The sequence below is a fragment of the Canis lupus genome, chromosome 9 (assembly GCF_048164855.1).
Source record: "Canis lupus baileyi chromosome 9, mCanLup2.hap1, whole genome shotgun sequence".
NCBI classification, from domain to species: Eukaryota; Metazoa; Chordata; class Mammalia; order Carnivora; family Canidae; genus Canis; species Canis lupus.
This window is the reverse complement of record NC_132846.1, coordinates 5,142,238-5,168,599: the sequence shown is the minus strand read 5'-3', so window position 1 is coordinate 5,168,599 and position 26,362 is coordinate 5,142,238. Positions and strand designations below refer to the sequence as shown.

Below are 26,362 nucleotides of genomic sequence, written 5' to 3'. Positions count from 1 at the left end.
CCCTCTGCTGTTGACACTCACCCCCTCCCATCTCACTGGTGGACATAGGACCCAGGCCAGGAAGCAGAGAGACACTGTTAGTGGGGCTGGGCCACCAGCTCAGGGGGCCAGGGGCCAGAGGGGCAGCAGTGTCAGAGGCCAGGAGAGCCCTGTGGGGGAGGGGGATGGAACAGAGCCCTGCCTGCCTGAGGTCATTGGTGGTCTGACCAGTCCCCTCTCCTGCCAGCTATGGAATGTTGAAGCCTGGCCTGGGAGATATTTTGGCTGCACTTTGAGCCATCCCCGCCCCCTGGAACTCAGACCCTGCACACTCCATGCCATAACAATGACGACCACTTCCAATTGTTTCCTAGCTGGATGGGGGGTGGGGAGCACTTTGGGAAAAGGGGGGGAGCCTGGGGGAAATGCTTCTAGTGACAACAGCCCTTTCTAAATCCGGCTAGGGACTGGGTGCAGGTGGGGGTGGGGGCGCCTGCTGCCTGATATATACAGCCCCTGACCAGGCCAAGCTCCACAGCTCTCTCTCGTGCTCTGTCTTTCCTTGCTGCTCTCAGGTAGGAGCGCCGAGCAGGAGGCCTTCCTCTGGGATAAGGGGGCCCCAGCTTTAGGAAGGGCTCCTCTAGAAACAGCAAGCTGCATGCAGGGCTTCATGCAGAATACCAGGTCTGATCATTGAGCACACCCAGTGCAGGTGTAAACATGAGTCTAGGTGCCCTGGGAGTGGGGAGGTTCATGTATTGGGGGTGTGTGTATGAATATCTATATCTGAGCATATGGGACCAGAATGTGTTATGCATTAGAGGTGTATGTGTGTGTGTTTTGTGTACAAGTGTGCATGGTCTCAATGTATGGTGAGGGGAGGGTGTGTACCTCATTGCCTAATTAAGATACAGAAATATCAAGTGGGAGATGTGTTTACGATCATGCCTTAAGACAGCTGATCCATTTGAGTGGAGGGAGAAGAAGATGGGAGAGAGCAATTAGGAAATATATATGCTTAGAAGCTAGTTCTGTGGGGTCTGTAATGAGTAACTACCCATATCCATGCACATGGAGGTACTTGTATGCACAACCAGGAGTCAAGACTGCTACAGTGTGTGTACACTCTGCAGAAGGAGTTCAGAGGCACATGGTGTAATATTCCAGGGTTTTGTGGGGTTTTTTTTTTGAGATTTGTTTATATATTTTAGAGAGAGAGAGCACATAAGTGGGAGGGGCATACAGAGAAGGAGAGGGAATCTCAAGCAGACTCCACACTGACTACAGAGCCCAACTCAGGACTCGATCTCATGATCTCACCGAGATCATGACCTGAGCTGATACCAAGAGTCAGACGCTCAATCTACTGGGCCACCCAGGCGGCTCTGCTCCAGGTCTTTGTATACTTGAAAATACATAGTGATCTGGGTTTATTTATACCATATACATACTTAACAAGCATCTCTGTGGCCAAGGCATAACGGCACACTGGGAGGGATGTGTGTGCTGAGGTATAGGAAGGAAGCGTGTCTGTATGAGGCATGTGCATGAGCAGCAGAAATGCATGTTCATCAGAGGACATGTGGAGAGTGTTTGGCTGTGTGATGGGTATGTCTATGAGAGGATGCCCACAAGGGTATCCTCTCTGAGAATATCCACCAAGATTGACAAACGAGGACAGAATGAAAGAGAACTGGCTTTGGAGTCATGGGATATGGGTTCAAGGCCTGGCTTTGCCAGTTATTATTATAGGTTCTTGGACAAGTAAACCCCTTAAACTTAATTTCTTCATCTGTAGAATGGGGTGAGGCTTGGGTAAGAGAGGATGTGTAAAAGTGCTTTGGAGACTGTAAAGCACTGAACAAATGCAACCATTAGTTGTTTCTCAGGTGGCTCAGAGTATAGGCAATACTAGATGAGTATAGGCAAGGGTAGGACCATCTCCCAGATGGGAGAAGGAGGAATAGGCATCAGGAAATCATTAGAATTAGAGCTCAGGATAAAGAACAACAGTGTTCAGAAAGCCAGATAGAAGACAAGACCAGGGAAGCTGGCCACCACTCCCCACCTGTTCTCAGGCCTGGGGGAGGGGTGGATGCTGAAGGGCAGAGCCAGGGAGCAGCAAGGAGGTGGCCCTGACACAACCTTCCCTCTTTCCAGGTCCCCTGCAGGCTTGAGCCCCTTTCATCTAGTACGCACATTCGAGAAGCCAAGGTAAGAAAGGTGAAGATGAAGTGTGGGGGAATCCAGGAAGATTGGCCATGACAGCCCCAAAGCCAGGCTATGGGATTCTAGTTTCTGCCTTGCCTTGGGGAGTATGTCTTGGCAACCAAGAGCCCCTTGCCTGTGACTAGGGAGGAGCCAGGGAAGGACAAGGATTTGAGATGGACACAGTTAGCTTTCTGCTCCAGAGAAGCCCAGGATGCTCCTCACTCTTCCAGGAGACCCCCAGGCTGAACAAAAGTTAGCCTCCCCTTCTGCCCTGACAGGTTTGCTAGGCTATTTTCTTGAGTTGAGGGATCAGCTTGAGAAACTAGGGATGCAAGATGACCTGCCCCTGATTCATGAGTATGGTGCTAGATTCTGGGGCTCCCACTGAAAGAGAGAGAGCCTAGGGAAGGGGGTGGAGGGTGAGTGGGTGGAAGGACAGCCAGCATCCTCTCTCACTCCCACCCACTGCAGGTGCAGCCATGGTGGATGCAGAGATGGCCGCGTTTGGGGCCGCTGCCCCCTTCCTGCGCAAGTCAGAGAAGGAGCGGCTGGAAGCCCAGACCCGACCTTTTGACCTCAAGAAAGATGTTTTCGTGCCCGATGACAAGGAGGAGTTTGTCAAGGCCAAAATTGTGTCTCGAGAGGGTGGCAAAGTCACCGCTGAGACTGAGAATGGCAAGGTGGGTGACAGAGCTGGCATGCGAGGCCCTCTTGGACCACCCCCTACCCCCTCTGGGGTACGCAGAGGGGTTACCACCAGGCCCCATTACACACAGACCTGAGGACAGTCTGATTTCACTTTCTTTGGGGCAGCGATCCATACCTTCCCAACAGCCCTTCTCATTCCCACTATCGCATCCATCTTCTTTCTGATCCTGGGCCCTTCTCTCTTGAACACCACTGTCCTAGAACTGGTCTGACTCCTTTCTGGGCAGAGGGAGAGTTGACAATAGGCCCTGCGTGGGGGCTGTTGCAGACGGTGACCGTGAAGGAGGACCAGGTGATGCAGCAGAACCCACCCAAGTTCGACAAGATTGAGGACATGGCCATGCTGACCTTCCTGCACGAGCCCGCTGTACTCTACAACCTCAAGGAGCGCTACGCCTCTTGGATGATCTACGTGAGTGCGCCACCCAGGACATCCTCTGAGTCTAGTAGCTTCCTGATCCACATAGGCCCACCTCCTAGAGCCACAGGTTTCTGTTCTTTGTGTCCAGACATTACTGCACTCTATACTGGCCCCTGCAACAGGTTCAGTTCTAATAACCCCCGAGGCTGGGATAACTCAGATTTAGTGCTTTCATAGATTTTTCCTTTCCCTTCTTCCCTTCCTGGGATTGTTCTCTAACTCTGAAACCTGCCATTACTCCCCCTTCATCACTAGTAACTCAACCCTCCTTCTCTACACTAGACCTACTCGGGCCTCTTTTGTGTCACCGTCAATCCCTACAAGTGGCTGCCGGTGTACAATGCCGAGGTGGTGGCCGCCTACCGGGGCAAGAAGAGGAGTGAGGCACCGCCCCACATCTTCTCCATCTCTGACAATGCCTATCAGTACATGCTGACAGGTGACAGGCCTTGACTGCAGGGTTTTCTCAGGAGCCACATGGGAGGGAATGCACATGTTGATTTGGACAACTGAGAGATGCCTGGAGGGAAGCAGGGAGGTGGGGCAAGGGGGTAGGTGGATGCCAGGCAAGAGCATCCTCTGTGGCTCCTGACTTTTCTTCCCTGCTTGCTCCCAACAGACAGAGAAAACCAGTCCATCCTGATCACGTGAGTGTAGCTCCTAACTCATTCCCTCCAGACTTCCCTGATCCCAGTTGCCATTAGGGACCCCAGCCCTCATGCATGGACCCGGAGTTCTCATTTCCCTCCACCTTCATGCCAGCTCCTCCTTCTTCTGTGACTTTTACCCCTGCCTTTACTTCCTATTTCCTTTCTGCTTCCCACCCTTCTTAGAGTTTCCTTCTCCCATTCCCTGCACTCACTCTCCTCTAAATCATTGCTTACTTATCCATAAGCCCAGTATCACCATGTCTTCTTCCCCTCACTTTCTTTCATCTTTCCCTTCAGAAACCTTCCCCATTCTGCCACCACCACCCATTCTTTTCCAAAATGGCCCAGGCCCACTTCTTCACATTGACCTTGCCTAGCTAAGACCAGGTTCCTTCTGTTCAAACCCAGCAGCTCCTTGTGGTATCCTTCCCAGTGCTCCCCTTGATCCCATGTGTGTTCGGGATGCACATTACCCAGCAGCTTCCTGCTTCGGGGGTCCCACTCAAGTGGGACCAGACACTCTCTCCTGACTTGAGGCTTGTTTGTATCAAGCAGTGTCTGTTCACTGCTTGAGCCCCTGACGAGCCCCTGACTGTCCCAACAGTGGAGAATCTGGGGCTGGGAAGACAGTCAACACCAAGAGGGTCATCCAGTACTTTGCTGTTATTGCCGCCATTGGGGATCGCAGCAAGAAGGATCAGACCCCCGGAAAGGTAGGCCTGTTGTTCTACATGGGCCTGCACTGCAGGAAGAGAGAGGGAGGCCTCTCACCTGCCATCCTTCCTGACCTCTGCAGGGCACTCTGGAGGACCAGATCATCCAGGCCAACCCCGCCCTGGAGGCCTTCGGCAATGCCAAGACGGTCCGGAATGACAACTCCTCCCGCTTTGTAAGTGGTCTCTGACATTGGGTTGGGGATTCAGGGTGGTGGAGGGATGGCGTCAAATATGAGCCTTGCCTTAACCCATCACTGCTCTCCTCCTTCTCGCCAGGGGAAATTCATTCGAATCCATTTTGGGGCAACCGGAAAGTTGGCATCTGCAGACATAGAGACCTGTGAGTGCCATGAATCTGCTAGGACTCAGTTTGAGCTCACCCTCATTCTCTGTGATCTCCATCCCAACCTGTCTCTCTCTTCTCTCTATCTATGTTTCTCTTAAGGTCTCTGCCCTTCAGTCTCTCTCCCTCTCTTTCTGTCACTGACTCTGTATCTCTGTTTGTATATTCATCTCCCTCTGAGACTCTCTTTAGTTGTTCTCTGCTTCTGTCTCTTCGTGTCTGTACGTGAGTCTCTCTGTCTCTCCCTTTTACTTGCTACATTGACCATTCCTTTTCCTCTATTTCTTTGTACCTAAATCTCCACATTTCTCTCTCTTTCTTCTTCTCTTACAGACCTTCTGGAAAAATCCAGAGTTATTTTCCAGTTGAAAGCAGAGAGAGATTATCACATTTTCTACCAAATCCTGTCTAACAAAAAGCCTGAGCTGCTGGGTGAGTCAGAGCTACCCACCGAGACCAACTATCTCCATGGCAACCTGGTCCCCTCTGCTTGTGTCTGCTTGCTGGCATGCCCTGGGTTTATGGCACTGTTGGATTCAGTTCTGTGGGATGTGGGACCACATTAAGCCTTGTCACGTGCTTTCCTGCAAGCCCTGTGCTGTGGCAGGCAGCCCAAGTGAGAGCCAGAGGTTTGTGCCCCATCCTAATCACATCTTCTCCTCCCAGACATGCTGCTGATCACCAACAACCCCTATGATTATGCATTCATCTCCCAAGGAGAGACCACAGTGGCATCCATTGATGACTCTGAGGAGCTCATGGCCACTGATGTAAGTGTGTGAGAACCTGGTCAAGAGGTGAGGGGACTGTCAATGAGGAGTAAATGAGGCCAGTTCGCTGGCTCAAGAGGAGAGCTGAGATATTGTTTATCTATTATGCAAAGTGGTATGACCCTCCCAAGGGCCAGAACATGTCCTATGACCAGGATGTGTTAGGGAATGGGGATGTTGAGATAGGGTGGCTAATATTTGGTATTCGAGCAAACAGAGAATGTTGAACATCATGAGACAGAAAAGCAGACAAGCCAAGAAGCAAGGCATCATCAAGGGAAGGGGGTGGGTCATCTAGTCGCCATGGGGCTGGAGCAGACTATTAGGTGAAGACCAGATATAGACAGGTATGGAAGGTTCAAGTAGGGAAGCAAGTGTAGGGTCTAGAAGAGGGACAAAAGTAGAAAACATGAGTGGGTAACCAGAGCAGCTTCAGAGGACAGCTATGACCATTGATGCCAGATCTGGGGCAGTATGCACACCATCCTGCTCTTATACCTCCAGTCTTGGTTTTGGAATTCGTTGCTGGGTATGGGAGTCTTAGAAGCTACAGAGATTCAGGAGAGAAATTCTCTCTTCAACTGAAGAGGGATCTCATTTGCCTGCCATACTTCCTATTTTGGGGTCCACCAATATGGGATCTGCCTACAGAATGCCTTTGATGTGCTGGGCTTCACTTCAGAGGAGAAGAACTCCATGTACAAGCTGACAGGTGCCATCATGCACTTTGGAAACATGAAGTTCAAACAGAAGCAGCGAGAGGAGCAGGCTGAGCCAGATGGCACTGAAGGTGGGAGTCTGGAATGCTGGGGGACAGCTTTGGGCCACATCTGTAGAGGAGTCATCCCTTTACCAATTTGGCTGCCGGCTCTCTCTTTCCAGAGGCTGACAAGTCTGCCTACCTCATGGGGCTGAACTCAGCTGACCTGCTTAAGGGGCTGTGCCACCCTCGGGTGAAAGTGGGCAACGAGTACGTCACCAAGGGGCAGAATGTCCAACAGGTGGGTCATGTTCAGAACATAAGTGGGGAGGGAGCTGGCATGCTGCGGTGGAATTCACTCTCTGTACTAACTCTCCTCATCTGGGTCTCTCCCTTACCTTCCAGGTGGCATATGCCACCGGGGCACTGGCCAAGGCAGTGTATGAGAAGATGTTCAACTGGATGGTGACACGGATCAATGCCACCCTGGAGACCAAGCAGCCACGCCAGTACTTCATAGGAGTCTTGGACATCGCAGGCTTTGAGATCTTTGACGTGAGTGGGGGGAGCCTATGCATAACGGGCAGCGGGGGGACCGCGCGGGGAGAGTGACTCACTCATTCCCATCTATTACCATCATGGCCAGTCTCAGGAAAGGCAGTGGGGCTCAGGAGTGGCAGACGCCTCACCCTGTCTTCCACAGGAGCTCTCCTTCCCTGGGAGGAGCATGGGCACGGGCCTGGGCTGATCCCACTGGCCACTCAGACCCCTGCCTGCCTGACCCACTCCACCCCCACCCCCTGCAGTTCAACAGCTTTGAGCAGCTGTGCATCAACTTCACCAATGAGAAGCTGCAGCAGTTCTTCAACCACCACATGTTCGTGCTGGAGCAGGAGGAGTACAAGAAGGAAGGCATCGAGTGGGAGTTCATCGACTTTGGCATGGACCTGCAGGCCTGCATTGACCTCATTGAGAAGGTGCTGCCTCCACCTGCTGCCTGTGTCCCCCTCCCCTGTCATCCCAGACAGAGTGCCTGAACTGCTCACTCACATCCTACCCGAATGCCCCAGTCAAAATGGCAGCCCCTCTCCCTGTTGGAGAACATGATCTGGGTCCCAAGCTCTGTGTTGTCCTGACCACCTAGGACAGGGTGGCACAGGGAGAGCTGAGGTCCTGGGGGCTTGAGAATGGACACAGGGAGGATGGGCAGCTCCAGAAATCCTCCCATACCAGTGTGTTTATCAACCTTAGGTTTAACCTGGCTTGAATATGGGGCAGGGAGTCATAAGAATGTGCCTGTTTTCAACCACAACATCTCAGGGATCTGGGCAATAGAATGATGTCTAAAGCATCTAAAACATCCACATTCCCAGACTTTCACAAAGGTCCCTCTGAAATCGAACAAACTCTTCCACCTTGGGAAGCCATGAACAGGTGCAAGTTGGGAAATAACTGGACTCAAAGCTGAGGCTGATACTTTAATTCCCAAAGGGGAGTCACCATAAGCAAATATCGACCTTAAAGCAGGAACCTTCTGCATCTGCATGAAGCATGCTCAGTGATGCTTTCCCCCCTACCCTCAGCCCATGGGCATCATGTCCATCCTGGAGGAGGAGTGCATGTTCCCCAAGGCCACTGACATGACCTTCAAGGCCAAGCTGTATGACAACCACTTGGGCAAGTCCAACAACTTCCAGAAGCCACGCAACATCAAGGGGAAGCAGGAAGCCCACTTCTCCCTCATCCACTATGCTGGCACTGTGGATTACAACATCCTGGGCTGGCTACAGAAGAACAAAGACCCACTCAATGAGACGGTGGTGGCCTTGTACCAGAAGTCCTCCCTCAAGCTGCTCAGCAACCTGTTTGCCAACTATGCTGGGGCTGATGCACGTAAGTAGAGACTGGAGCCCTGGGACAAAGGAGCAGCATCCCTGCCATGGTTCTGAAGCAAGTCCGTTGCTATACTCCATCACTTTTCTGTCAGGTTGTGCCCTAAGGTTTACAGGTTCAGTGAGGTAGAATGGGGTGGAAAAACTGAGCGCCCCACAGTGAAGACCCTCTCCTGGAGACCAAATGCCAGTGAGGATGTAAAGAGTCTGTGATGGAGCCTCTGGCCTCTCACACGGCCCTTCAGCTCCCTTTCCTTGACTCTCCTCCCTCAGCTGTCGAGAAGGGCAAAGGCAAAGCCAAGAAGGGCTCATCCTTTCAGACTGTGTCAGCTCTGCACAGGGTAAGCATGTGCTCTCACCCCAGCCCAGCGTGGCTCCCCAGCAGCCACCAAGCCTGGTGGCTTCCCACCACTCCCCTTCTCTTACCTGACTCCTCTGTCTCCTCCTTCCCTTGTGGTTTCTTTCCCTCCTTGTCTTTCCTCATCTCCATTCTCTCCCGCTTTGTGGGTGGCCTCTTCTCTCCCTGTTTCCCATCTCACTCTGCTCTTCCACCTCTCCCCTCCTCCGTGTCCTCCCCACCATTCCTTCATTCTCTCTGTCTGTTTTTCCCTTCCTCTCCTCTCCCTCCCTACTTCTCTCTCCTCCCCCTCCCTACATCTCTCTCCTCCACTTGCATTACTTTTCCCACCTGTGCTTTGGACCACAGGAAAATCTGAACAAGCTGATGACCAACTTGCGCTCCACACATCCCCACTTCGTGCGTTGCATCATCCCCAATGAGACAAAGTCTCCAGGTAAGGCCCAGAACTCAGCCCAGCCATCTACTGGCCACATGCCCCATGCTCTGGGAACAAGGTCTCTTAAGCCATGGCTAATCCCCCACCATGGTGGTTTCCAAATGACACTCTCCTCCCATCCCCCATGAGGTAGCAGACTACTGTCCACTCATTTCCTTGTATTTGCAATGTGGCTGGGGGCGGGGGTTGTAAGGCACTTTCATGGGCATTGCTTCAGAGCATGCAACCCTCAATGAGACATATAGAGATTGTTTATCCTTTTTTTGACTGATTAGGAGTTGGAATCTCAGGGGCCTCGATTCAAAGCGTGACTCTGCTTTGGTCAGCTTAGTGACCTTGGTAAAGTGCCTTAACTTCTCTGGGCTTAACTCCTCTGGGCTTAGCTTCCTCTCTAGAAAGTGGGATATATCCACCCTGGCAATTGATAATAATCACAACATAATTATATGATAATAAACACAACATAAAATAAGGAATGTGAAAAGCTTTTGATTACTCTTAAGAGTACAGCTAGTAAAAAAAATAAATAAATAAAAAGAGTACAGCTAGTAAAAAAAATGGGAAGAAAAAAAAGGACCATTATTAAGTGACTTGCTAAGGTTGCTGGCTAGTGAATGGTAGAGCCAGAATCAGAGCCCAGAACTTTTGGCTTAGTCCAGTACTCTCCCCACACCTTCTTCCCTCACCCCCTACTGCTGCAGGGGTGATAGACAACCCACTGGTTATGCACCAGCTTCGCTGCAACGGTGTGCTGGAGGGCATCCGCATCTGCAGGAAGGGTTTCCCCAACCGCATCCTCTACGGGGACTTCAGGCAGAGGTGGGTACAGGAGTGCCCCCAGAGTTCAGGGAACAGGGGGAGCTTGGGCAGACCTGGTGGGAAGAGGAGTCCACAGGTGGCCCTGAATGCTGTGGGAAGAGCAGATTGGCGCAGAACATGGGTGACTCAGGGCACCTTCCTCTCCAGGTACCGCATCCTCAACCCAGCAGCCATCCCTGAGGGCCAGTTCATTGACAGCAGGAAAGGGGCAGAGAAACTGCTGAGCTCCCTGGACATCGACCACAACCAGTACAAGTTCGGCCACACCAAGGTGAGGGAAGGAAGGAGATGAACTGATTACAGAAAGACCTCTCTTGTCCTTTAGTTCCTCAACTCACGGCTCCTTCCCTTTTATCAGTTGGCTTAGGACCATCTCTGAACTGCATGTTTCCCTCCCATAAACCAGTACCACTCCCGGTCCGAGCTCCAGCTGCCATTGGCCTCTTCCCTTGAGTTCTTTCCTAGGGTGTTACCTTCCTTAAAAGAACTCTCTCCTCTTTCCTCTCCTGGCCCACCCACCCCTTGGCTATAGGTGTTCTTCAAGGCTGGGCTGCTGGGACTGCTGGAGGAGATGCGTGACGAGAGGCTTAGCCGCATCATCACCCGCATCCAGGCCCAGTCCCGGGGTGTGCTCTCCAGAATGGAGTACAAGAAGCTGCTGGAACGCAGGTGAGAGCTTCAAAGGAGGCTCCTGGTTATCTAAGTAAGGCTCAGGATGGTTCAGGGGCAGTATCAGGAGAAAGTTCAACAAGACTTCAAACAAGACCACTGGAGGGGCTCCTATGGACCTAGGGTGGGCCTATGGCCAGAGAGACATGGAGGAAGCAAGGGCCATTACTGAGGAGTCCTGACTCAGGACAGGAAGGAAAGATGGGATTCTCTTACAACCCTCTCGCTGTGCCCCTGCAGAGACTCCTTGCTGATAATCCAGTGGAACATTCGGGCCTTCATGGGGGTCAAGAACTGGCCCTGGATGAAGCTTTACTTCAAGATCAAGCCACTGCTCAAGAGTGCCGAGACAGAAAAGGAGATGGCCACCATGAAGGAAGAGTTTGCGCGCATCAAAGAGGCGCTGGAGAAGTCAGAGGCTCGCCGCAAGGAGCTGGAGGAGAAGATGGTGTCCCTGCTGCAGGAGAAGAATGACCTCCAGCTTCAAGTGCAAGCGGTGAGGCTCCTGGGCCTCTGTTGGCTCACCCACCCAGCTCAGCCAACATCTCCTACACATCCTGCACCTCCCCACCCAGGGCTCACCTTGTCCTCTCACAGACACAGGATTTTGGAATCCACACTCCAACGGCCTCCAAGGGGGTCCCCACAGAGAATGAAAGAGAAGGGGAAAAGAACTAACTTTTAAAAACACAGGCTTTCCACTTGGGTTCAACCTGGATTCACAGCTCAATAATTTTGTGAACCTAGGCAAACCATGCATTATCTTTGAGTCTCAATGTCCTCATCTCTGGATAGGGGATAAAGCTGGCCATCTTACCAGGTAGTAAATATGTTAAGTAAATGCAGTTCCTTCCCTTCAGTGAAATAGAACAGAGGAAAGGGCCAAGTAAAGAGACTTCTGAGTTCCCTTCCTCTGCTTCCATCCTCCAATATTCCCATCACATCGTCCTGAAATTCTTCCCTTCCTCATCCTTCTGAGGTTCTTCTTAGCTGGGTTGTCCTGGAGCTCCCCTCCTACAGTGAGGGCTTAGCTGCTCCCTCCTTGAGCCTGCCAGGGTGAGAACCCCACCTACTGAAAAGCCTCCCCTCTATGCTTTGTCCTCAGGAACAAGACAACCTGGCTGATGCAGAGGAGCGCTGTGACCAGCTAATCAAGAACAAGATCCAGCTGGAGGCCAAGGTGAAGGAGATGACTGAAAGGCTGGAGGATGAGGAGGAGATGAATGCTGAGCTCACTGCCAAGAAGCGCAAGCTGGAAGATGAGTGTTCTGAGCTCAAAAGGGACATTGATGACCTGGAGCTGACGCTGGCCAAGGTGGAGAAGGAGAAGCATGCAACAGAGAACAAGGTGAGGGCAACTCCTTCTGGCTCCAGCTCAGGTCTCCTCAGGATTCCCAGACCACAGTGTGGTCCTGGTCCTTGGCATTGGACATCCCGATAGATGTCTCCAGGCTGATGACCTCAGACCCTAAAGGGAGTGGGGTTCTTGTTCGGCAGGTGAAGAACCTGACAGAGGAGATGGCTGGGCTAGATGAGATCATTGCCAAGCTGACCAAAGAGAAGAAGGCTCTGCAAGAGGCCCACCAGCAGGCCCTAGATGACCTTCAGGCTGAGGAGGACAAGGTCAACACTTTGACCAAGGCCAAGGTCAAGTTGGAGCAGCAGGTGGATGATGTAAGTAGATTGTCCAGGGCCTAGATATACCATGTCCATATCCGTGTGTGTGTGTCTGTGTGTCTGTGTGTCTGTGTGTGTTTGGAGGGATGAGATTGGAGAGTGGTCCCTCCCCTGAAACCTTTCTAAAAGGGAGCTGGGGAATAGAAAAGGAGAAGGGTAATCATTATCAGTTATGTATCTCATCCCATGATAGGATCAACAATAGAGATGGGCTTCCTTATTTCAATTTAAGTTCAAGCCTTTGAACCAAAGATATCTCTATCTTTGACCACAGGGTCTAGAGAGTTATCACATAAGGATATAATACATTTCTTTGGGAATTTTGTGAGGCTCTGAGGATCTTTGGACCTCTAATATTTTACGCAGGATCTGGTCCTCAGTGATCATTGTTCCAGATATTTCTCTCTGCATATCTCCATTGGATCATCTATCACCCATATTATCATTATCGAAGTATCTATCTCAGCCATAAGACTGTAAGCTGCCTTTAGGTGAGAACTTGGATTGATTGATTCAGTTTTGTATCTGAAGTGCCTAGGACAGGCCTACAAGAGCCTGCTGAATGAACAAATGGTACTTTGGGGTTTAATAACATGGTCATTCATGGAATCATTTATCAAATAGTTAGGTGCTCTTACAGCTCCCTGATCCACTCTGGGGAAGCTTTCCCAAGTCCTGGATATCTCTTAGGATTCCCTAAACCTGGAGTGACTGAGCTTCCAAATCACCAAATCAGGGTGATTGGTCTTACAAGGCACACTGGTCCTTCTCCCCCACCAGCTGGAGGGATCCCTGGAGCAGGAGAAGAAGGTGCGCATGGACCTGGAGCGAGCAAAGCGGAAGCTGGAGGGTGACCTGAAGCTGACCCAGGAGAGCATCATGGACCTGGAGAATGACAAGCAGCAGCTAGATGAGCGGCTTAAAAAGTAGAGTGTTTCCCTCCCCGGCACCTTTCCTTCTCCCCAGCTCAGCAGTCTATTGTGCCTATGACAGTACCGGCTGTTCCGAGATGTCCATCCTGAGGCCACAGCCTCATGCAGCCTCCATCAGTGGGTGCAAAACTGTGGACAGAGGCCCCCAGGAAAATGGCTCCCTTCCCCCAGCCACATGCAGCAGGGCCTTGCAATCTTCCTCAGCAGAAAATCTAACCTGGATCCCTCAAGCCTTTTCTTCCTGTTGGGCAGCAAAGAGGGATGGAAACTAATAGCTTACTTCCTTCTACACACAAATTCCTTTGGAAACCAGTTGCTTAATACTGAGGAAGGCTCCACACAAAACCCTCTCAGGAAAGACCTTTTGGGTCCTTTGCAGAGAGCCCAGAGGATCACAGAGAAATAGGGTAGCCACCACGCTTGAGCAGTACAGGGGTCTGATGAATCCAATTCTTATTGGATCCAATTCTTATTACAAGTCTTACCAAGATATACAAATCCACTTCCCACACTTGATAAACTGAGCCTACAGGATAGGTTTGGATAATCAAGGACCTTAGGGAGCTTTAGGGTCAGGACTTTGAAAGGCTCTGAGAATCATGATTACATCATCATGGGGCTTGCATCTGCCCAGGAGTCTTCACACTTCCCTGGGCACAGCATGTGTTGAATTAAAGAAGGAATATATGATCCCAAGGATCCTCAAACCACCTTCTAAGGATGGTATCTTGAGCCCACTTTACTGAAGAGGCAATGAAGTCTCAGGAAGGTTAACCAAAGTGCCCAAAGTAATGGTGATAGAATTAAAGGCCACCTGAGCCAGAAGGGGCCTTTGAAGCCATCTAATGTAGTGCCCTTGATCCACAGGATCAGAGAGTCCAGGTCTTGTCACTCCACCTGTGGTGCTCTGCCCATTAGGTTTCTTATTCCTTCAACACATTTCACATTTTCAGGGACCCTATGTCATCCCCAGATGCTATTTTTCTGATGAAATCTTGCTCTTCGTCTTTTGTATTACCATTTCCAATCACTGGTGGGCCCTCCTGGTGCTCAACCAACCTTCCTCATCTTTCCCTCCCTCCTTCTCCACAGGAAGGACTTTGAGCTGAATGCCCTCAATGCGAGGATTGAGGATGAGCAGGCGCTGGGCAGCCAGTTGCAGAAGAAGCTCAAAGAGCTTCAGGTGAGGTGTGGGATGCCTAGGCTGGAGCCCATGGGCTGGCTGCCAGCTTCCTTGACCCCCTCCTCCAGGATGTCCTCCCCCCAGCATTACAGGAACTTGCTATATGTCCAGAGATGCTGAGCTACCACAGTACACACACAGAGCAACACCCCAAGGAGGGGCTGGGTGATCCAAAGATGACATAGGAAGAGACCTTGAAAAGGTTACAGGTGTAGGGGCAGAAATCCTGGCTTCCTGTCTCAGCTCTGGTTTAGCTGGTAACTATGAGGAGCCCACTCCAGATATCTGGGTCTCTGTGTCCTCCCTTATTACCAGTGGCTTTAAGATCTCTTTAGCCTTGACAGTCTGTGACTTTGATTCTTACCCCTAAAGCAGAGATTAAACTGCTTATAATATCCCTAAAACACAGGTCTTTTTGTCCCTCTTAAAGAGTAAGCTTCAGGCAGCCCGGGGGGCTCAGCGGTTTAGCGCCGCCTTCAGCCCAGGGCCTGATCCTAGAGACCCTGGATCGAGTCCCACATCAGGCTCCTCGCATGGAGCCTGCTTCTCCCTCTGCCTGTGTCTCTGCCTCTCTCTCTCTCTGTGTGTGTCTCTCATGAATAAATAAAATCTTAAAAAAAAAAAAAAAAAAAGCAAGCTTCAACCACTTTCCTTTCAACAGAGAATGTATAATGTTCTGGCCTAAAGGAAGGCTAGTTCAGCTGTCCAAAACATCTTCTCCAAATCCTTTTATTTCCATTTCTCTGCTGATAGAATGGAATAGGCTTGCTGTTCCAGACAGGCCAGGAATGTTGTAGAGCTCTGGGGTGGGGGCTCCGATGGAAGGCTCCAGGTGGTGGGTCTGAACTCTGCATCCCGGCCCAGGCTCGGATCGAGGAGCTGGAGGAGGAGCTGGAGGCTGAGCGCACCGCCAGGGCCAAGGTGGAGAAGCTGCGCTCAGACCTGTCCCGGGAGCTGGAGGAGATCAGCGAGCGGCTGGAAGAGGCCGGCGGCGCCACGTCCGTGCAGATCGAGATGAACAAGAAGCGGGAGGCCGAGTTCCAGAAGATGAGGCGGGACCTGGAGGAGGCCACGCTGCAGCACGAGGCCACGGCGGCAGCCCTGCGCAAGAAGCACGCCGACAGCGTGGCCGAGCTGGGCGAGCAGATCGACAACCTGCAGCGCGTGAAGCAGAAGCTGGAGAAGGAGAAGAGCGAGTTCAAGCTGGAGCTGGACGATGTCACCTCCAACATGGAGCAGATCATCAAGGCCAAGGTAGGCTGCCTGTTCGGGGCCCTTGTGCCCAGTTTCCTGCACCCACTTCTACTTTCTGTCCATGTCTCCTCTCTTCTCTGATGGTTTGGTTTCCTGCTTTCCTTTTTCCACCCTATTCTCCCATCCTCTCCCTTCAGTGCCTCTCTCCTTCGCTTCTATAATTACAACTCTGACTACCCATCAGTGCCCCCTACATCCATCATATGACTCCCCTTCCTCCCTCAGGCTAACCTGGAGAAGATGTGCCGGACCCTGGAAGACCAGATGAATGAACACCGAAGCAAGGCTGAGGAGACCCAGCGTTCTGTCAATGACCTCACCAGCCAGCGGGCCAAGCTACAGACTGAGAATGGTGAGCCCCACCCCATCTTCCCTGACTTCTTGAGCCACCCAGCCTTAGGGAGACACACACACACACACACACACACACACACCCCTCTCCAGAGAATGGGGCCTAAAGGTAAGGGGAGGGGAGGGAGGAGTGGGGCTGACCTTCCAGAGCTGAGTATGCCTTTGTGCCCCTCCAGGTGAGCTGTCCCGGCAGCTGGATGAGAAGGAGGCACTGATCTCCCAGCTGACCCGAGGCAAGCTCACCTATACCCAGCAGCTGGAGGACCTCAAGAGGCAGCTGGAGGAGGAGGTTAAGGTGAGGCCTAGACTAGGGCCACTTGGCCCAGGCAAGGAGCAAGTAGGGCCCAAGGATGAGGCTTGCTGTCTTTCTATTGTTCTCCCATTTTCCAAACAGAATCCCAGCCCAGAACCTACCATATGTCTCCTGAATCTGTTGCCCTCTGCTTTTCTGTTGCCATTTCTGGAGAGAGAGGGCCCTGGGTCAGGGGGGAAGTGAGGTGGAAGAGAGAAACAAACTAGGGAGGGAATGGCGGCCTTGGCTGGCCACAGGTGTGGGATGCAGAAACTGCACAAATGGGTCAGGACAATCTGAAAGCTAGAGAAAGAAACTAAACTGGAGCCTATTGTGCTGGCACTTTGCTGGCCTCATGAACAAAAGGGGGAAAGAACACAACCTTTTGAAAAGGCCAGTGCTCCAATCCTGACCTTCCCCTTAGAGCTTTGTAATCTTGAAGAAACCACCTGGCCTCTCTGAGCCCCTGCCTCCTCCCCTGTAAATGGGGATGAGATTGACAATGCCTGAGATAGTGAGGAGCAGGAGTGGTGGGCATGACACGAGTAAACAGTGCTATATGCTCTGCGGACATTCTTTGTCATTGGTCCTCCATAGACTGTTCCAGGTCCCCTGGGGATTTAGAGCTAGGTGAGGTCTGGAGAAATTAGGGTGAGGACTGGAGAAATTAGGGTGAGGACATGGGCACTGACTGGGGTGTACTCTAGAGAAAGCTGAGCTCTCTTCTGGGCGGTTGCCCCTCCACAGGCGAAGAATGCCCTGGCCCATGCACTACAGTCGGCACGCCATGACTGTGACCTGCTGCGGGAACAGTACGAGGAGGAGACCGAGGCCAAGGCCGAGCTGCAGCGCGTCCTGTCCAAGGCCAACTCGGAGGTGGCCCAGTGGAGGACCAAGTACGAGACGGATGCCATCCAGAGGACTGAGGAACTCGAGGAGGCCAAGTGAGTCCCAGGCGGCCCACCTCTAGCTGAGGCCCATCTGCAGGCAAGACACAGCCCAGCCCAAGGCTGGGAAGACTCCTCACTGGGTATGGATGCTTGGCCAGGTTTGGACAACACAGGAGAACCCTGTCCAGGGCCCCAGCTCCTTCTCCTCTCAGGGAAGCTTTTTGCTCGCGTTATGTTTCTCATCCGAATATAAGACGAACAAAAGGTTTGTCTGAGGGTAGAGTGCTCCCACCAGGGGCAGGATGCTCTGGCAGAGGAAGTGGGGTGGGCTGCCAAAGCCCATGCCTCCTCCATGTCTGCAGCCTAGAGGCTGGCCCGGGGTCAGACCACCTGGAAGGCCCTCCTGGGTCCTGTTGGATCTTCATAGTGTGCCATCAAGACCCTCTTTGCCTACCTGGTTCTTAACCCCATGGGGCCTCTCCTCAGCTTCTCCAACAACGCTTCTGAATTTTCAAGGATTGTTTTCTAGAACACTCACATTATTTCTCCTTGTCCAAACCTACACCCTCTATCCTCCCCACCTTCTCCCATCCTCCTGGGCAGGAAGAAGCTGGCCCAGAGGCTGCAGGACGCAGAGGAAGCCGTGGAGGCCGTCAATGCCAAGTGCTCTTCACTGGAGAAGACCAAACACCGGCTGCAGAATGAGATCGAGGACCTCATGGTGGATGTGGAGCGTTCCAATGCAGCCGCCGCAGCCCTGGACAAGAAACAGAGGAACTTTGACAAGGTGGGCCTGGGCTGGGGGTCTCAGCCAGGGGCAGAGCTGGAAGGCCAGCATCACCATAAAGCCAGGGGCCTCCTCCTTGGGGGCAAGAGGGGAGGAGGCTGAGCCCTGCTGAGGGGCTAGGGCAGCCCTGGAGAGGGTGAAGTGCTGGGGCTGGGAGAGGGGGCTGTGCAGTGAGCCGGGTCCCCACAGATCCTGGCCGAGTGGAAGCAGAAATATGAGGAGTCGCAGTCAGAGCTGGAGTCGTCACAGAAGGAGGCGCGCTCCCTCAGCACAGAGCTCTTCAAGCTCAAGAACGCCTATGAGGAGTCCCTGGAGCATCTGGAGACCTTCAAGCGGGAGAACAAGAACCTTCAGGGTGCGCTGGGGCCTGGGAGGCTGGTGGGGTGGATGAGGTGGCTGGGGGTGGTGTTCTCATGTGGCACCACCTAGGGGCTCCAAGAGGGGTGCCTCCCCATTGGACCATGGCAGCCCCCAACTGAATGGCCCGACCCCTCCCCCAGAGGAGATCTCCGACCTGACTGAGCAGCTGGGTTCCAGTGGAAAAACCATCCACGAGCTGGAGAAGGTCCGCAAGCAGCTGGAGGCCGAGAAGCTGGAGCTGCAGTCGGCCCTGGAGGAGGCTGAGGTGTGTGTGCAGGGTGTGGCCCAGTGGGTGTGTGCAGGGGAGGGAGCTGAGCGCTAGTCTATGGTCCCTGTTCTCATCTCCCTTCCGTCTGTTTTATTCACTGTCCCATCCTTAGAGCCTAGAACAGTGCCTGGTACATAGCAGCCACTCAGCAAACATTGTGGAATGGATGAATGAATGAATGAATGAATGAACAGCTCACTCTATTTCCTTCACACATTTTACCCATTACATCTTAGACAAGATTTCCTGTTTCCACTCCCCTCTCCTTTCTGCCTCTGCCTCCCTCTTCAGGATTTTTTACATTCTATGCCTGATTGCCTCCGTTTCCTTGGCAACACCTTTCTCTTCATTTTCTTCTTTGTCTTCATAGCTCACTCTCCTCTGTGAGGGTCTGAACCACCTCTCCTGAGCCTTCTTTTTTCCTTTTAAATTTTCTTTTCTTCTTCCTCCTGCTTCTTTGACTGAACCACTTAATACCACTCTTGAATTCACTTTGTATCCATGATTCATGGACAGACTCCTGCCCCTGGCCCTATGCTCTCATCCCCGACCCTCTCTCCCCACCTCCTCCCAGGCCTCTCTGGAGCATGAGGAGGGCAAGATCCTCCGGGCCCAGCTGGAGTTCAACCAGATCAAGGCAGAGATCGAGCGGAAGCTGGCGGAGAAGGATGAGGAGATGGAGCAGGCCAAGCGCAACCACCTGCGGGTGGTGGACTCGCTGCAGACCTCCCTGGATGCGGAGACGCGCAGCCGCAATGAGGCTCTGCGGGTGAAGAAGAAGATGGAGGGCGACCTCAATGAGATGGAGATCCAGCTCAGCCATGCCAACCGCATGGCTGCTGAGGCCCAGAAGCAAGTTAAGGGTCTCCAGAGCTTGCTGAAGGTACATGGAGACTCCCAAAGCAGGAAGTCCCCTTACTCGGAGATGGACTAGCCTCCATGTGGCCGGGTTGGGTGGTGGTACCCCATTACAACAGCAGGTGCCTCCTGGCCTCGGCTACTGCAGAGATATCCCACAGGCCCTCCTGACCCAGCACACTGGGCTCCCCACTGGCATCCAGCCTAGCCTAACAGCCTTCTGATGGACCCAGAGGCCAACCTGTCTCTCATACCCACCCTCCTGATCTACAGGACACCCAGATCCAGCTGGACGATGCAGTGCGTGCCAATGACGACCTGAAGGAGAACATCGCCATCGTGGAGCGGCGTAACAACCTGCTGCAGGCCGAGCTGGAGGAGCTGCGGGCCGTGGTGGAGCAGACAGAGCGGTCCCGGAAACTGGCGGAGCAGGAGTTGATCGAGACCAGTGAGCGGGTGCAGCTGCTGCACTCCCAGGTGAGTGACTCCACCACATTCCTAGACAGAAACACGGCTAGCAGAACTCAGCAGGTGAGGTTTGGGAGCCACCCGTGAATGCTCAGTGCTTTTCATGCTCTATTCACCTTGATCCTCAGAATACCAGCCTTATCAACCAGAAGAAGAAGATGGATGCAGACCTGTCACAGCTTCAGACTGAAGTGGAAGAGGCGGTACAGGAGTGCAGGAATGCCGAGGAGAAGGCCAAGAAGGCCATCACAGATGTGAGTGACTGCTACCTTTCTCGCCCCCACTAGTGACATGAACAAGGGCCCTGGTCCCAGCCAGGCCACTGTGCCCTGACAAGTGGACTCTCCAGCTGCATGGGTTGGGAAACAAGCGCCAGGATGGGGCAAAGGTGATCCTGGAGGGAGAAGGGGCCACAGGTCCTGTTCTCTTACATGTCGCTCCCGTCCCCAGGCTGCCATGATGGCAGAGGAGTTGAAGAAGGAGCAGGACACCAGCGCCCACCTGGAGCGCATGAAGAAGAACATGGAGCAGACCATCAAGGACCTGCAGCATCGGCTGGATGAGGCTGAGCAGATCGCCCTCAAGGGTGGCAAGAAGCAGCTGCAGAAGCTGGAGGCCCGGGTGCGGGAGCTGGAGAATGAGCTGGAGGCGGAGCAGAAGCGCAATGCAGAGTCAGTCAAGGGCATGAGGAAGAGTGAGCGTCGCATCAAGGAGCTGACTTACCAGGTGCGGGCATGGTGGCTGCTCTGGGGCTGGACCCCTTGTACCACAGCCTGAAGCCAGGGCAATAACACCTAGAGGAATGAAGTGTTCTCTCTTAGCCTCCTCCAGGGAAAAGAGTGGGAGTGCAGCTCCCCACTGCCCTATTTCCACTCTGCAAGCCGTCTTCTACCCTGGCGGTCCCCTGGGCTAGACATGAACCTCTGAGCCTTGTGGCCTAGGAGCTCCACCTCCAACATCCCCCTCCACCTGTCCCCTGGGGACAACATCCAGAGCTCCAGACAGAGCTTACCCAGCACAAATTCCCAGAAAGCAAATATGTTACCAAGCCCTTGTTGGGTGCCATGACCACAAAAATACATCAAAAACAATACCAAAGTCTTTCAACAAATCTCAGAACTTTCTCGTTTGTTTTCTAGAATCAGACTCCTAATTAGATTTTGCTTCTGTGCCAATCCAGAAAGTTATCATCTCGACACACATGTGTTCTTAACTTAGATCAAATCTATGTCATTTCCTTGCAGCCCAGGAAATCTTATTCTGCTGCAGTCCCAGAGTTACTCCCAGGCATGCTGGCTTCTAGAACAAGAGAATTTGTTCTCTGCGGGTCCCCAGAATTTCTAAGGGCCTGCTCCCCAGGATAGTGCATACAAATGATTTTGTGCAGAATTGCAGGATTCCATCTACTCTGGTACAAGGCATTAAAAAATATTAGTAGTTTTTTACGGAAAAAAAATTATAAGGAGAGTGCAGGTGTTTGTTGAGGATCAGAAAGGAGAAGTGAGTGAAGATATTACATTCCGGGTAAAGACAACAAGCAGGGGGAGGGGGCATGCTGCCTCTGAGGACCAGGCCATCCTCATCCCTAACCCCACCCCCAGACGGAAGAGGACAGAAAGAACCTGCTACGGCTGCAGGACCTGGTGGACAAGCTGCAGCTGAAGGTCAAGGCTTACAAGCGCCAGGCGGAGGAGGCAGTGAGTGGCCCTGCTAGGGACTGGGTCTGGGGGAGGGACATTGGGGAGTTGGTGGCCTCCTCTGGCCTCCTCTCACCTCATGGTCCCTGTCCCCAAACCCCCACAGGAAGAGCAGGCCAACACCAACCTGTCCAAGTTCCGCAAGGTGCAGCACGAACTGGATGAGGCGGAGGAGCGTGCGGACATCGCCGAGTCCCAGGTCAACAAGCTGCGAGCCAAGAGCCGCGACATTGGCGCCAAGGTGGGTCCCTCTACTGGGCCTCACTAGTCGCCCCGGGTCAGCACACCCACCAACACCAGTGCCCCTCAGACAGAGCCCACTCATACCAGGGATGCCTCCTCTTCATTCATCCCCCACAACTGAACCATGAAGCCCCAGAGGGCCATGTAATGCAGTCCTCTGTGATTTCTAAGATTCTTCAAGCTCTAACTTTCAATGACTTTGTGAATCCCAGCTCTAGGGTGGTCAGCAACCCTAGAAGACCCCAATTTGTATACACCCACCGTGTCCCAATTCCCCCCAACTGCTGATCTCCTCTCGTCTTTCACCTAGTTTTGTCCTATAGCCTAGCGACCCTACTGACCCTAAGATGGACAGCCCAGATTACTCCTAGGTCCTCACCCAGGCAGTTTCCCTCTGGCTGACCTCAGAGCCCTGACCCTTCCACACCGACCCCTAGAAAACATCTCTTATTACCATGGGGGTGTGCCTCAGGCCTAGAGCAGTCCTCCACCCCATCAGGTGCCCCGTCTCCCCTCTGTTTTCTATGCCCATCCCTGCCCAACACCCACCTCCCCAGAACTAATTTGGATTTTATTTCTTTCAAAAGGGCTTGAATGAAGAATAGCTTTGCCATATCTTCTTGATCTGCCCGGTCCTGAGGGTACAGATGAAACCCCCAGTTCCAGAGCCTATATAGCAGCCCCTTTGGACAAAGCAGAATAAAGTTATTTTCCTTAAAGCCAAAATCCTACCTCCAGACTCTTCTTCCTTGCCTGCCAGCCACAAGGACATGAAAATTGGGGTGGGCCATGGGGCTTGGGGGCTGGGGCTCCAGGGAAGGAGGGGCAGCTTCACAGACAGCCCAAGGAGGCCTTCCTAGAGAGCTCTGGAGGCTCTGAGCATCCTTGGTACAGCACTGGCTCAGACGTTCCCCTTCGTCTCCTCCTCAGCAGACAGGTGACAACTCTCCTCCCAACCTTCTCCCTGGCCCAGAGACCCTTGGGGTTAAAGGAGATTTAGAAAAATCCTTAGGGCTTGCTTAAAGCATGCAGAGCATATCTGCAATGGACCTACACTGACCAACACTACCCCCCACCACCATGGACAGCACCAGGGCTGGGCCGCCAAGGAGAGGTTTAGCACATAGGGATGCCCTCAGAGGCATGGGGTAATGACCCCCAAGCTCCAGCCTATGGCACGTCTCTGAGAGGGTACAAGGACTTCTGGCTGCAGCCCATTAGCCTTGCAGACACCACCACTATCTCCAGCTGGAGATGGCCCAAGGTCAGGGCCCCCACCCCATCACCGCCAGAACTGTACCCTCAGCCCACCCTCTCCTATCTCTCTCACATCCCTCTCTGTCCACAGCACTCCTATCTTGTCCTTCACTTCCTGCTGAAACTTCCTTTTCCAGGACCCTCCTCATCTGGGCTCACTGGAGATGGGGCATCTTTGGCCGGTTTATGACTGGCCATCTGGAGGGGAGACAGGCAGACAAGGGATTGTGGAGAAGAGAGTCCCATGTGAACAGGACTCTGGGAGGGGGCAGTGGTGGTGACCAGAGGCTTGGGAAGTGGAGAAAGAAGCAAGCCTTCTCCTAACTACATAAGACCAGGCTCCAGAGCCCCCACCACACCTGGGCTTCGAGGGAAGGCCCCACACTTCCAGAAGTGTGCAAGATACGGGGCTGTTGGCTACCAGCCCCAGGGAGCCCTGGAAGGCCTAGCTCAGCCCTGGACCTATCTCTTGCACCGGACCACACAGCTGCGCCAGCCAGGCTCCTCCTCAGCCCCGACTCTGAGCAGCCAGGAAGAGTCAGGAAGAGTCAGAATCGGAGGAGGAGGAAGCGGGGAGAGCAGGGATAACCAAGGAGAGTGGTAGTGTGGGGCAGGGCGAGGAGAAAGGGGGGGGCAGGGACACTAGGGGAACCAGCAGAGAGAAAAGATTTGAGCAGTGAGGAGGCCTCAGATCCTCAGATCCATGAGTTCCCACCCTTGTCCTTGTGGCCCCCTCTTCTGCCCACTCCATCCACCCACCTCAGGACCACTCGTCTTCCTAGGAAGGACTCAGGGAGCCATGAGGAAGTGGGCAGAGGAAAGGAAGGCACAGGGGACACCCTGAGAAGGCAAGCCGCAGGAGCAGAGGAGAGATGTGGGAGTGCTGCTGCAGACCCTGTGGCAGCTGGCAGCAGAGCCAGGCACCAGGCAGCGGGTGCAAGAGCAGAAAGGCAGGGTGAACTTTAGACAGAACTGCTGCAGGAGTTCAGGGGGCTGCCACTGAGCAAGGGAAGAAATCCTGGATCACCTTCAGATGTGAGGAAAATTGGCAAGGCCAGAAATAGTGACATCGGAGAGAGGAGGACCCAGGCCCCGAAGCAAGACGTGGAGGCAGAGAGGAGGCTGCCAGAGGGGGAGCAGAGACACGTGGAACCGGAGGCCTGTCAGACCCCAAGACAGGCAGAAAGCTAGCACCAGGGAGAATGGGAGGACAGACCCAACCTGGACACAGGGAACTGGGCAGAGGGAAAGGAAGGCCAGGCCTAGACAGAGATCCAGGGAGCCGGGGACAGGGTTTCAACCTGGTGTCCTCTGTGGCAGGAGTCTCCATCCCATACCCTCCCTCTCCAGGACTGCCAGCACCACGAGATGCTGCCTGTGGGAGGCAGCTGAGGCAGGATAGAGAGCAGCAATGGATAGGAGAGGAGGGGGAGAGGAGGGAACCTGGGGGAAGAAGAGGAGGGGGAGTGGCCCAGACAGAGGTGCAGAGCCCTGGAATCAGCTGAACCTCTTCCCTCTTCCTCCTTCCACTGGAGACAGGAGGAACTGCCTGCCTACCCCTCACCCATCACTCCGCCTGTACTGGGGGTCTGGCCTGCTCAGAACACAGGGTTCCCTGAGGACAAAGCCTGGTCTTTGTTGCCTGGACCTGACCCAGCCTGACCTGGTGTTCTTAGCCCCTTATCGCCTCCCCAGGGCATTGGGAACCCAGCACTGACATACTGGGTTAACCGTCCAATATGCACACCAAGGGCCTCAAGTGACCTAGACTGGGGACGGTCGGTCTGCATCCTTTGGGGTCACATTTTAGTGTACATACCTGCAGGAGATGTGGATGTGGGGTTGCCTCAGTCCCCGCCCCCCCACCAAGGATACTGGGTATAGGGTACAAGTCTCCTGGAACAGATGTGTGTTCCTGAGTCTAGTAATGGGACAGCAGAGGGTCCCTAGGGAGTTGGGGACCTTGGAGGAGGAGCCACATATTTAATGGAAACCTTTCCTACCCAGAGAAACTGACCCTTGTCTGTCCCACCCACCTCCATGCTCTAGAGCTATATTGAGAGGTGACAGTGGATGGAGTGGGAGGGGGGAGCTGGGAGAGTGTTTCTGCGTGTGAGGGTGTGGGAGAAAGCCAGAGCAGGGGAGTCTGGCTTTGTTTCCTGAACACAATGTCCACTTAGTCATACCAGGCGCGGCCTGCTGAAGACCCGACACCTACTGCCTCTGAGAGGTGGCATCGCTGGAGACCAAGGAGGGGGGCCCTGAGGTCCTGGGGCACTTAGGGACACCCACAGAGAAAGGCATGTGAGTATGAGCCTCAGAAAGATTGAGAGAGGACAGTGGAGTTCTACCTGAGGAGGGGGAAACAGACTGCAGAGCACCCCCTGCCCCCACTCCATGGAATGCAGAACCCGGGGCCCAACTGGTGTAAATCCCTGGGCCTGCCAGGCGCCCCAGCCAGCCTCAGCAGCACCTGCACCCTCTGGCAGCCCCAAGAGGCGGAAGGGAGCAGCCCCCCCACCCCCACCCCTCCTCCCTCAGGCCCCGGGATTAACACCTCCAGCTTCTCCTCACCCCCTCCCTGCCCACACCAGGAGCAGTGGAGGGTAAAATTGTGTGTGAATGCTGGTGTGCAAATGTGCATATCAGTGTGTCTAACAGCAAGTGGGAAAATCTGCAGTCATAAGCAGGGACGTGTGAAAAATCTGCATGTGTGTGGCTAAGAGTGCACATGGATGTTGGGTGGTCAAGTCGATATGCGTCGGTGGTGAGTGTAAATCTGCTACGGTGGGGTGGGCGGTGGTGTGGGTGAATTCCTTCTCCTTTGAGAGGACAGACAGTGGCCACTGTATCAGGAGCATCAGGGAGGGGCTGGGGGCTCCAGATGTGTCCCCAAAGGAACACACCTTCTTGGAAATCTGGGGAACAAAAGGAAACCAGGCACTGCATTTGTACAGAGAGGGCAACACAGACACTTGTTTCCTTACAAGGGGAAACTGAGTCATGGAGCTGGGCTGTAGATGCCCGGTCCTGGGCATTCCAGCTCCAGTTCCCAGCCCTTAGCACTGTGGGGCTTCAGGTCAGAGAGGGTGGGCAGATGCTCTCAGCCCAGGGCTGTGCGAGGACAGGCCAGGGTAGAAACGGGAGGGGAATCCGTGGTTGGAGGGCAG

The 26,362-nt window shown here is 53.5% G+C and overlaps 1 protein-coding gene across 1 annotated transcript; it reads left to right on the top strand.

The window, feature by feature from the left end:
* Positions 1-351: 351 nt before the first annotated feature.
* LOC140640676 (myosin-7) lies at positions 352-22,661 on the top strand. Its single transcript, XM_072840258.1, has 40 exons — positions 352-554; positions 2,140-2,193; positions 2,662-2,870; positions 3,167-3,310; positions 3,602-3,758; positions 3,939-3,966; positions 4,574-4,682; positions 4,766-4,858; positions 4,962-5,025; positions 5,362-5,460; positions 5,695-5,798; positions 6,450-6,588; positions 6,681-6,799; positions 6,904-7,053; positions 7,305-7,475; positions 8,082-8,391; positions 8,664-8,731; positions 9,097-9,184; positions 9,889-10,006; positions 10,154-10,277; positions 10,539-10,675; positions 10,916-11,171; positions 11,781-12,023; positions 12,173-12,349; positions 13,133-13,278; positions 14,377-14,467; positions 15,332-15,721; positions 15,947-16,073; positions 16,249-16,367; positions 17,112-17,308; positions 17,858-18,041; positions 18,231-18,396; positions 18,542-18,666; positions 19,244-19,552; positions 19,801-20,004; positions 20,124-20,249; positions 20,446-20,721; positions 21,597-21,692; positions 21,799-21,933; positions 22,523-22,661. Exons 3-40 carry the CDS (start codon positions 2,670-2,672, stop codon positions 22,538-22,540), a joined length of 5,808 nt encoding a protein of 1,935 aa, XP_072696359.1. The 5' UTR covers positions 352-554; positions 2,140-2,193; positions 2,662-2,669; the 3' UTR covers positions 22,541-22,661.
* The last annotated feature ends 3,701 nt before the right edge of the window (positions 22,662-26,362 follow it).